Raw genomic sequence first — 12,139 nt, forward strand, 5'->3', positions numbered from 1 at the left:
TAACAGAGCCTGGCAAAGAGCAGATCATTATCACTGCAGGATATTGACACACACAAAAAACCCAAAAACATCCGTATATAAAGCTTTTCTTCATTTCTTGGGTCTTAGTGGCTCAGAAAAAAAGAAAAAGGGGTTTCTTCACCAGTCGGTGAGGCCTCCAATCGGCTTGAGTTATAGCTGTTAGCGGTGAAAACAGGTAACAATGTATCTGGGCGAGATTTTCTTTAAAGATAGGGACTATATGTGAGATCAAGAAATAAAGTACACACAGAAATGTTGTTAGGATCTTTAAAAGCCATTTTTTCCAGGCAAAAGAGCAGTGCTCGTCATTTGTTAACACCTTTATAAGGTGTCAGATAATCTAAACAGGTGATTGGCGCTGGTCATTTCTTATGAAATATTACCCATGGCTGCTCTAAAATTCATGCTTCCTACTGTAGCTTTACCTATGTAGCTTGTTGGCTATCGATTTTACCTTCTGATTGCGCGGCGGGTCCTGAGCACGTGCAGGCGGGGAGTAGTGTAGAACAAGCCTCTGGAACTCTAGCAGGTTGAACAGGGACTGCAAACAAACAAGGTCAACAGAAGATAATGTTCAGTCGTGACACACTAGACGACCACACTTATTGGCATTTCAGCGACCATTCTGTGGGACTATGGCTCTTTTCTGGAGAACCAAGTTTGCAGCAAGTCAACTCTAAATACACAGTGTGGCTAAAATAAAAATACCAGACATGAGTTTGATGTTGCAATCCCCTGGGAAACAGTGTGCACCCATGAGGTCAAATTTGCTTCAGTGGTAGCATGTTAGCTACTTCCTCTCTTAGAAACCACATCTCCCACAGCATCTCCACACTCATGAGAGTCCATCGCCTATAGAGCCATTTAATTCACACCCTTAATGACGCTATTCAATGCAATTCAATTTAGTTGTATCTATATAGCACCAAAACAATTAAATTGAACTTAACCCCCTTAGAGCAAGCACAATGACGACAGGGGCAAGGGAAAACTCCCTGTTAATCAGGAAGAAACCTTAAGCAGAAACGGGCACATAAGGGGGCCCCCTTCTGCATGACTAGCCTGCTATGCTCTATGTTCTTTTGCTGTCCAGCCCACAGCCTCTCTGCTCAGGCCCACCGCAGACAACAGATCAGCCATCAACTCCACATCAGAATCATGGTTCCGTTTCTGTTCCCGTCTAATCGCTATTAGGGTCAGTTTTCTAAATATCCTATCAATTTGAGATGGGTCCTCCTCTGACTAAAAGTGTATCGATTAAGCTAAAACACTTAGCTTCACTATCTTATGTCAGTTCCTCTCTAACTCTCCCCCTCTCTCCCTTTCCCTCTCTCCCTTTCCCTCTCACACACACAAACACACATAAACACTCTCACACACACACACACACACACACACAGTCATCAGACACCATCTGGTCTTGACTCCATAGTCAAGGCTCACTCATTATCTTTGCCAGAGAAATAAACATTCAGGCATTTTCACAAAAGCCGCTTTGCTGTTTGCATGCCCCAACCATTACACAATCTAATATATATTCTAAACATTCAGACAGTGTTATCTGGCAAAGGCTTCATCTATAATAAAAGTTACAGATAAAAAATCTACTCTTCGTCTACTGCAGCCAGTATGTTTACTCAGCACTGAAGCTGCCCCACTGACTTAGTTTAGTATTTCCCAAAACTGATTCTCCAATCTGTAGAGCCTCCTTCAGGGTCAGATTACACACAGAAGGCAAACAACATGTGACCATGTCTCAAGTGATCCCAAGGTACATTACATTCATATTAAGTTCAACAGCCAGCAGGGCGTGACCCGCAGTAAATCGATTCAAACTGAGAGATTTACAACTCCTGGCTTCATTAAATGGGATAAAATTAGTAATGTTTTTTTATTACAATACGTCTAAATCAAAGAAAATAATGCAACTACTTTTCTTCTTCCATTTTGTTTTAGTTTTTTTGGACCCACACAAACAAGACGAGGCTGTGACGTGAGCTGGACACAGTGATCTGATCCTCAATCAAATCTCAATTTGGACACTGGAGACGTATTAAAACCAGGTGTAAATGTAATCAGGTCAAAATCATCTAGATATGAGTCGCATTTTAATGCCAGCTGTAAAAAAAAAAACTGTTGACTTGGCCAATGATGCACATATGACGGATGGGGGTACAAGTGAGAGACACACCTGTATTACTGCACTGAACCAGCAGGTATTGCCCACGTTCTTCAGTCCAACAGGACAGGTGTCCTGCCTCTTTCTGTCGTAGGGGTTGGGAGAGTCCCTCCATACTTCGGTGTGTGACCTCTTCAAGGTGGCCTTATTCTCCGCTATACTGGCCTCCAATATCCTACAACAGGGCAACATAAAAATTACCACTTAGAATTACAACACAATCAAAATACCTATCTCCATAACTTCATTTGTGATACTCCAATCGTATAATAATGATGCCATGGATTCATTTGAAGCAGTTCTCCATGTTTGCGGAATCACAGTGGCATTGTCAAGCTGTAGAAATGACTGCCATACATCACCAACGCCACACCCCAAATTCAGACACACACTCACAGCAGACAAATACATGCAGACACACACACGGCAGAGAGGAAACACACACACACACGCATGGCAGAGAGGACACACACACAAATGGCAGACAGGATACACACAGGGCAGAGAGAACACATGCCCGCACACACACACGGCAGAGTGGACACACACACACACACACACACGGTAGTCAGGAGACACACACACGGCAGAGAGGACACACACACACACACAAACGGCAGAGAGGACACACACACAGGGTAGAGAGAACACACGCGCACACACACACACACACACACACGGCAGAGAGGACACACACACACACACACACACACACACACATCTCTAACCTGCTGATGGCCTGTTCCTCCTCTGTGATTCCGGTCTCCCTGAAGGCCCTATTCGACTCCTCCAGACTAAGAGCGATGGCTCTCTGAAGGTCATCCTTGTCTTCTCCAGTCAGATCGATCACGTCTGAAATAACAGCCAGAAAAGTGTTCAGCTAAAAAGATCACCAGTAGGCATGGATTGAGGGCTTGTAATACCCTTCAAACTAGCAGCCCTTTTTCAAAAGACCATGGGAAATGATGTCAACATGTCAGCTACTCAATATTTCTCTACTGATAATATGCATTCGTATGCTAAGCCACTAACACAGCAGAGTGCCTTAACAATAATTTCTGATTTACTAACTCAAAAATAGCATCTGATTTTTTATAGAAAATTCAACTTCATGGTCTATATGTAAGTGGAATGCTCTCTACATCGGTGTTAAAACTATGGACATGTTAACTGTTGTCTTTACATCGGTGTTGAACTATGGACATGTTAACTGTTGTCTTTACATCAGTGTTAAAACTATGGACATGTTCACTGTTATCTTTACATCGGTGTTAAAACTATGTTCACTGTTGTCCAGTCAAATGTATGACTAACCAATTAGTCAGTGCTACGTGCACCACAGAGAAGAACCCATGTGATGCCCTGCAAGGCCTGAAAAGGGGATTTAAGTGCCTACTTGTGTCCGCCTGGCTGCCCACGCTGATGTATCGGTCATTGCCGATCTGTGCCGTCTGGTAGTACGTCGTCTCACACACATTAGGGACCTTGGTGTTCTTCTCAGTCAGAAAGGCCACAGCCTCAGCCAGGTCACCATTGCTGACCTGTCAATTGGATAAGGGACAGCACTTACAACCACAACAATAATAATAATAATTGCACTACTAGTTACAGTAGTAGTAGTAGTCGGAATCATTCAGTTCAGAGTAGAACCGGAGCAGAAATGTAACACAGGATAGCTTCTTTAATGTCATTGAGAGTGATATCTAATGGGTGCTGAGCAGCACCTCAAAGAACCAAGGACATTATACAATATGAAAACAATTTACCTGCAGGGCCTGCTGCAAGAGCTGGGAGTCTGTAGTTCCGGTCACTTCCTTCAGCTGGTTCAGTAGTGTCTAACAGTTCAAACAAATTGAACAACATTAAAGAGGTGTACAGGTCTTCATAAAAAAAAGGAAAATGTTTCCCTGGAGTAAATTGTCTAGGCAACACTACCAAGCGTAACGGGACATAAGAGTATGAAAATGTGTGTTTATGTGTGCATATGTTATTACACTAACGTTATGTTTTGTCACCGCAAGTGAAATCTTTTTGAGTTTGCCCGGAACCAGAGCGCATACTATTTTATGATTAAGGAAATATTAACTGTTTAGCCTACAGGGAGGTGGACAACACTGGCGTTACATGTGTGTATTCATTTTATGACATTTCCATTAGGGACTGTCCACATCCTCAGAGGAAAAAGAAATATTTCCAAGAGACTGGATGAAAACTCTCATTTTCTGGTTTATGAAATGGCATCATTTGACACTAGTTAGCGGTCCATGCCCCAAAGCTAATAAAGACATTAACAGCGCAAATAAAATCCAGCCGTCACTGCTATTACGTAACATGCTAACTGCTAAACTGGCTAACAACAATGAGAACCACATTCGTTCTTGACCAGTGTGATCTAAATAAGATTTTTTTTTAAATGTATTTACTCTTCACCGTTAGTAAATAGTCAATCACGGTATGTGCCCCCTTATTAGTCAACTATCAAACAACCATCTCGTTGCGAACTATATTGAGAAGAAGCCAGGAGAAGGGTGAGATGTAAACAAACGTTTCACAACTGTAACTTGAGTTGGAACCTAGCTAACACAGGCACTTTGCCAAATAAGCTTTGCCGAGCCAGAGATCTAACAGGCTAGCACAAATATCGTTGGCCAACCAAGTTTCACTCGTTTCAGTAGTTTTGCCGAGTGTCGCTGTCAGTGTAATTCAACGTTATAACCGAGATCGGTCTAAGTTTACGAAGCCTTTCAGTACCGTTAGGGTGTAATTAATGGGCAGGACAGGAGCACAAACAAAGACTAATGCCACCTTGAAATCATGTTGCATTTAAAGTTTGTATTAAAGACAGCACAACAGTAACGTTAGTTGGCCAAATCAGATTTTACTACCTTAGATCAGCCATCAAATCTTGTATAACAAAGCTGCGATAGCTAGCTAAGGTCAATCGCCCATCGCAAATAATTCCAGAATTGACATTACGTTGGCGTTACTGACGCTGGCATAAAAAAAAGTAGCGACTACTTTAAAACAGAATTATGACAAGGATTTATCTGAATATATTTACTTTTTAAATACGTTAATGCTGTCTTGCTTAGTTACCTAATATTTAATTAACCATTTAGTCAGTGCCCACCCAACCCATGTAGCTAGTGGTAGAGATGTATATCTATTTCCATGCAGAACGTCAACGTAAACCAGGATCACATGTCAAAAACCATGAACGGACCAGCCCTGTGGTTGACGCCTCTATGACAAATGTTTATATACAGAATGTTTATCGCTACAACCATTGACAACTTTCAATAACAATAGCAAAAGACTAGCGTAACCTAATGTGAGCTAGCTAGTCAGCAGTTTATTCAACTTGGCTAGCAAGCTAGTAAACCTTACCATTACCTAACGTAGCGTTTGTTCTTATAACATTACAAATTACCTAACTGAGACGTTTACGGACCATGAGGCCTTGATATTGTTATTTGACTTAAACTATTGAGTGGGCTTCTGTCCATTTCAAAACAAACTTAGGCGTGTCATTTGTTTATTTGGCCAACGTTGACGTAGGCTATCGGCTTGCTAGCTAATTACGTAGCGAGTAGCTGGCAGGGGTGTTCTGGTGAAGTTGCCATCTAGCTTGCTACATTGAGTGCACCGTGCAATAATTGTAATTGACAGAAGCAACACGACAGTGCAGCTCACTACTGGTAAGAAACACAAGAGACACATCGGCAACAGTTTTGTTTGGGGGAAAAAATCACATTCAGTTATAGCATTATGGATTGCTAGCTGGCTAGCTAACTTTCCTTTGCAGATCCTGGCGCAGGGTAAATAGCTATCGCTATCTAGCTTCTGTGAGTTATTCATAAGCGGCTGGACTTCACATACCTTCTGCGAATGCTGCTGGAGGACATTCTGCTCCACGGTCATGGCCGGTTAGGATTTAAAAAAATAAAATAAATTAAAATCAGTTGTAAAACATGTAGTTTAACCAACTAAGATACGTTAGCTAATATGTCCCCCTACTTATCAGCAGTAGCGGGCGCCATGGGAAATGCAGTCATGGGGGGGAAATAGCTACAACTGCAGTTGGCAGGCTTTCCGTGTATTTCTTCTTCTTGCTTTTAGGCGGAACTGGGCGCTTTTGCAGCCCATTGCTGCCTCTCACCGTCAGTTGATGGAACTCATTACTGAGATAAGTAATGAAGTCTCATAGTTGGGGGAAAAAAAGTAGAACTCTTTGTACTGCAGGTTGTCCTCCTAAAATAGTTTCCAGTGAATATGTGGCCATACCAAACTACAGTTGAAGAACGTGCAATCTAGATTTACATGTTTTGGCCCCGATCACAATCAGAAGACTAAACTAACCAATCCTGCCTTGTCAACCCAATTTAATGACCATAATAATGGCACTAATTCTGCTGTAAATACTGAAACTGAATAATTTACTCAATCGCAAGTGAGGGGGGCAGGCCTACTGTATTCCAAATCCAACCTTAGCTCTTTTGGAATCCCTGGAACCATCAATATAATTTGCAAGTGGGGCCCCAGTGTTGCTGTAGGTGCCTTTCAACCTCTCTTTTAGTACTCACATAGTCTGTTAATTTCCCCATGACCCTCAAATTTAAAAGCCAGGAGGCACCACTGTCCAACACATGGGGGTCCCACCACCAACACACTACTAATCTAGCTCCCTCTCATCTTTTTGCATGGCATTATATCATTAACCCCACTAAATTCCCAATGCTCCATTAGTATGTCTTTGGTAGGAATGATTGGGTCATGTCCTCTCAGTTTCAATCTAAAATTCGTTGTAAGATTAATTTGGCGTAAACTCAGCAATGTTTCCCCCATTTCAGCTCACAGAGCTAGGGAGAGCTAACCATGAGATCCTTTGTCTGTGCCACATCTAATTTATTCAGCATGGTTGAAGCTGCTGAGCCAAACACCGAACACCCATATTCAGAAACAGATCTAACAGCTATTTAAAGCATATACAAGGTGTCCCTATCAGTGGTTCAAGAGCATCCTGAGATACATCGCATCAAATTAATCATTTTTTCACATTTCACTTTAGCCTTCTCAATGGTGGACTTTCCATCTTTGTATTTGAACAAATCACACTCTCAAATTTAAAAAAAGAGGACTCTCTATTGCAACACCTGAACTAATATCCTCTTTCACCCAAACACCTATATTTAGTTTTCTCAACTGAAATCTTGAAACCCCATTCATTAGCCCACACCACCACTTTATCCAAGGCCAACTGGATCTGCTTTATTATACTAAACATTCTACCTTTTACCCCAGCATTAATTTAATCAAAAGCCCTTCTCTCCTCATAGGCCTTTTTAATATCTATAAATTGCTGTAACCTCTGCCCCTTTAGTAACTAAAGCCTTCTTCACTTATAAATCCAACATTAATGCAGAGTCCATCTTTGATCACCCAAATCTAAAGCCACTCTGATAAGGACCAAAAGACCCTTTCCTTTCAAGAAAATGCACCAACCGGTCTGTGACCCTTCTCTCCATAATCTTGCATAAAACAGCTGTTAATGCTGTAGGCCCATATGACCCCAGTCTTCATGCTTCCATTCCTGGCTTTTACATTGACATCACCACAGCACGATTGCCTTCAGGGGGAATTTCCCCTTTCTCCCATACAGAATTCATTAAAGACAATAGCTCTTCCAAGGCTAAATCTCCCACATTTAAAAAAAAACCCACTAGATCCCACCCCATCTTTACCTAACCCTCCTCCATGACTTGCTCCGGTTCCTACATTGCGAAAGAAACATAATTTGACTCTGCATCATCTTTATTATACATTTATTATACAATATTTATGATGAGTGTTTAAATTAAACTCTGTGGTTATTTGAATTATGGACAGCCTGAAAGACCTTAACAAACACGTGAGCCTTATCCACCTCACTTATGGCTTTTGGCTTCAACTCCATTATTTAGCCATTGCAATAACTCTTAACCTCTTGTACTCAAATGCATAAAGCTCTACTGTATATTTTCTAAGCTTTCTAAATGCGTGATTCCTAGCTGCAACTGCCTTTGTGCAAGCCTTTCTCCCCCAAAGGACCAGCCTTTTCTTCTTAAGTGTTTTTTTTCTTTCCTTTTTTTTCATAGCAGCGCAATGATTTGCCCAACAAAATGTGGAGCTCCACTCTCTTAAGTTAACATTGCCATTCATATCACACATTATTTCTGAACAATTCTCTTCTAATTGTTCCCAGTCATCTCTGGCAAAAATAGAAATTCTGAGGACCTCTTCTTACCTTGACTAAAGTTCTACTGAAACTACTCAATATAGTAAATAAATCACTTACCACTGAGCTCTGACCTAAAACGTCCCCTGCCCCACTGCTGGCTAGTTCATCTGAAGCTATAGTTAATCTAACATGTTTCTGAACCACTATATGAACTATATGTAAGTCTACTGTCATTAATCATAGTTATCCTGCCTCTGACACGTCATACCTTATTCATCATACATTCAACATATGCCTCAACTAACCATGATGACCCCAATTTTTTTTTAAATATATATATACATATATATATAATGCCAAATACAAATATTTTTAAAAAAATGGGGTCAAATCAGGCAGATGAGTGGGTATATGTGAGGTCACTCTAGTTCAATTTAGATTCATTATCATCATCATATAATATATATATATAAAACATAGCACAAAAATTAAGTACATTTGTGTTTGGTAGATTATTTCTTTGTTGTAACAATAAATCTTATACCGTTGGAAAGCCTGTTTATTTACCTTTTAAATGGTGCCACATTTGTAAGAAACATGCATTTGGGGGATGAGCAGCAGAGCTGAGAATGTGGGTTGCGCCCATAAAAAATGTGCCAAATCTTCTCTGCCACTACTAAACAGCTTATTTTGCTGTTGCTATTGTTTGGTGTTTGGTGATTGGTGGATTGGATGATTGAAGTTTGAAGAAACAAGACATATTGAACATTTAACAATGTATTAATTTAACAAACAGGAGCCTCAGTAGCGTGTGGAAGAACCATACACATCCACAACAGCCTGGCACCTCCTCCTCATGCTGGTCACCAGCCTGGTCACACACTACTGTGGGATGGCATCCCATTCTTCAACCATCATTTGTCAACCAACGTGGTTGTGTATGCCACTCTGGCACGAACAGCACGCCCAAGCTGATCCCATAGGTGTCAGGACAGGACTGCTGGCAGGCCATTCCAACCTCGGAGAGAGAGAGGGGTGATGTTAACGGTAGAGGACAGAGAAAGAGATTGAGAGAAAGAAAGATGGAGAGAAAGAATGAGGCTGCAGTCCTAACCAGCAGATGGCGCTGTGATACTTCACTGCAGTGTGACTTTTAACTGAGCTGTGGAGGGAACGTGAAACGGTATGAGAGGGCATGGAAAGATCTTCAGGTCATTAAGTACTGTGCATAGACTCTCGCTCTATCAGTACAAAATCAATAGAGAGTAGAATAGAGACTTTCATTTCTCTGAATATTCTATTAGGGTTAACATTATCACCTCCGTAAAAGATCATGGTACAACGTGACCTGGGAAATAAAGATCATGGTGCGACCTCACATGCAACATAAAAGCACACTGAAATTATAGTTCATATAGTTAAAGGCGCAGTACGTCATTCTAATCCCAGAAACTTTTGGTCAAATTAAGCTAATTGCTCTTCACAGTCCTTTAGCTGTCTGTTCAACGTTTGATCAAAAAAGCTCAGTCCTGGCTCTGTAATCAGGAAAAACCATAAACAATCCCAGCCATTCAACATAGTGTTCAGGAGCATGGAAGGGAGGGTTGTAATTTGGTTGGCTGTTGAGCACAAATATAAACAACACACATACACACACACAAATGAAAAATGGATTGTAAAACAAAAATGATGGAGACCCATGAGTTGCCATGTCTGACCATACTGCATTGTTCTAACACTAATACATTTGGTATTACCACATATTCCCCAGGAATACATTTATGACCTGAGGATTGACAAAAAGTTAAAGCCTAATTACTTACCTGTGTACACAGTAGAAAACAAAATAGTGATTACTCTTTAGTGTAATAACAAGCATACAGAAATGAAAGAATGCACTTAAACTCTGAATTTGAGTATTTTTCTTAACGTTAACCTAACAGTTCCTACAATAGCAAACCCCAGCTGTTAATATGTCTTAATAACAAATTCATCAGATCCACAGCTACACAGAACAATGGGCTTTCTGCTACAGAGAAGAATTAACTGCTTCAAGTACAGTTTGAGTTTTGTTAAGAATGATAAATGTCTAGAATTAGTCTTGGTATGGTAACATATATCAGATATGATTGCATATGGATAACATGTTTTAAAAAACAATATTAATACAATAATATTACACAAAACACAAGAGGCTCAAGTGATAGAGCAAGGTGATAATAACATGAAGGTCATAATAACATCAAGGTGATATTAACCTCAAGGTCATGGGTTTGATAACCAGGGATAACCACATCATGATAATAATGTATGTCTCTTACAGTCACAGTGTGTTAAAGCACCTTTAAATGATTCAATGTAAATATGAATGTAAACTACTACAGAATAGAGGTTATCAGAGAAAATATAATTAATCAATAGGTGAATGATTTATTTTTTTTAAACTTCAACACACGCCTTAATATCAGTAACATGGTGAATTAATTTTCCTTTAATTATTAGACATCTAATTGTGACATTTAACTTTGTTGAAGGTAAAGTCCTTCGAACGTCCTTTCATGCTTTCAAATTCTAGATCCCTGGAGACCCAATTTGGCTCCTACAGAAAATGAAACACCAACTTAAGCCTACCAGGAAAGAAGGCACTCTATTCATTAGAAGCAGGTCTGGCACAAATTTCACAGCTAGCTTTGTTAAATGTTTGTTCAAACCGTAAAATGGAACAAGTGCAGAGAAATCTTCATTTACGTTATAAAATGCAAACATTGTGTGGCCTGAAGCGGAGGGATTGATTGATTGAGCTTAACCACAAACCCTTCTGTTGTTATTGGTAGGAAGAGTGGGATAATGTCTGTCTGTTGTCGTTTTTACGGGGATATTCGAAGAGTCGGTGAGGAGAGGCTGGGGGACTCACAGCTGCAGGTCAACAGTTGATCCCCTGGAGCTGTGTCTGCGAGGGGGAGCAAAGGTCATGACCCCTGAGGGAGAGGAATAGAGTTCACAGAGATGCCCTCCAGAGCAGTACACAGCGAAGAAGCAAGGAAAGAGTCACAAGCCAGAGGCTTTTTTTTTGTTTCTTTTTAAAAAAAAGCTTATAACATCAAGCCCTTGTTGTGCACTTAAGTCTACTAATAAGAGGACACAGAGGCTGGCACTCTATCATCTCCTCACTTAATTTTGTTTTTTTTTGTTGGCATAAATTACTATTCAATTGATTCTCCTTAAATCAAGTGGACCTCTGTATGACATCCAGCTTTCTGGCTGCCAGAGGAGGTCGGGATATCAAAGACTGAATCGGAGACAATCGCTTTATTGTCCAGATTTGAGCCGTGACCTCAGTTTAAACTTGTGACTTGTTCGTTTATTTTTTCCCACTGTCTAGCAGGCAGAGGAAGCGGGGGTACTTGCAGGTCATGCGTGATAAGAATCTCTGGCTGGAGAAGTTCAGGGAGAGGAAAGGTTATGCGAAATTGCAGAGAAGAGGAGTCATCAGAGGATAAAAGGGAAGGAGAAGTCAGCGACCGGGTAACAGTCAGAGTTCAAATACTGTGTAGGGGATTCACACACACTCACTGTTCAAAATCATTACCGATTTCCTCACACCCTGGACACACATTTTTCTACTCCTTCCCTCCGGCAGGCGCTACAGAACCCTGCATACCAAAACTACCAGACACAGGAGCAGTTTCTTTCCTCATGCCATCACCCTCATATATATCTGA

The 12,139-nt window shown here is 40.8% G+C and overlaps 1 protein-coding gene across 6 annotated transcripts in view; it reads right to left on the reverse strand.

Annotated features, from left to right (window-relative positions):
* The window catches only part of usp25 (ubiquitin specific peptidase 25), a 31,608-nt gene extending 25,365 nt beyond the window's left edge, over positions 1-6,243 (reverse strand). For all 6 annotated transcript variants that reach the window (XM_080850236.1, XM_080850232.1, XM_080850235.1 and 3 more), the window contains exons 1-6: positions 6,080-6,243; positions 3,967-4,035; positions 3,597-3,741; positions 2,929-3,052; positions 2,213-2,375; positions 476-562 (exon numbers count right to left, since the gene is read on the reverse strand). In XM_080850236.1, the coding sequence (XP_080706362.1) occupies positions 476-562; positions 2,213-2,375; positions 2,929-3,052; positions 3,597-3,741; positions 3,967-4,035; positions 6,080-6,121 (630 nt within the window). In that variant the 5' untranslated portion in view covers positions 6,122-6,243. The remainder of the gene's footprint in view (positions 1-475; positions 563-2,212; positions 2,376-2,928; positions 3,053-3,596; positions 3,742-3,966; positions 4,036-6,079) is intronic.
* Positions 6,244-12,139: the final 5,896 nt, after the last annotated feature.

The sequence above is a fragment of the Sprattus sprattus genome, assembly GCF_963457725.1.
Source record: "Sprattus sprattus genome assembly, chromosome: 1".
NCBI classification, from domain to species: Eukaryota; Metazoa; Chordata; class Actinopteri; order Clupeiformes; family Clupeidae; genus Sprattus; species Sprattus sprattus.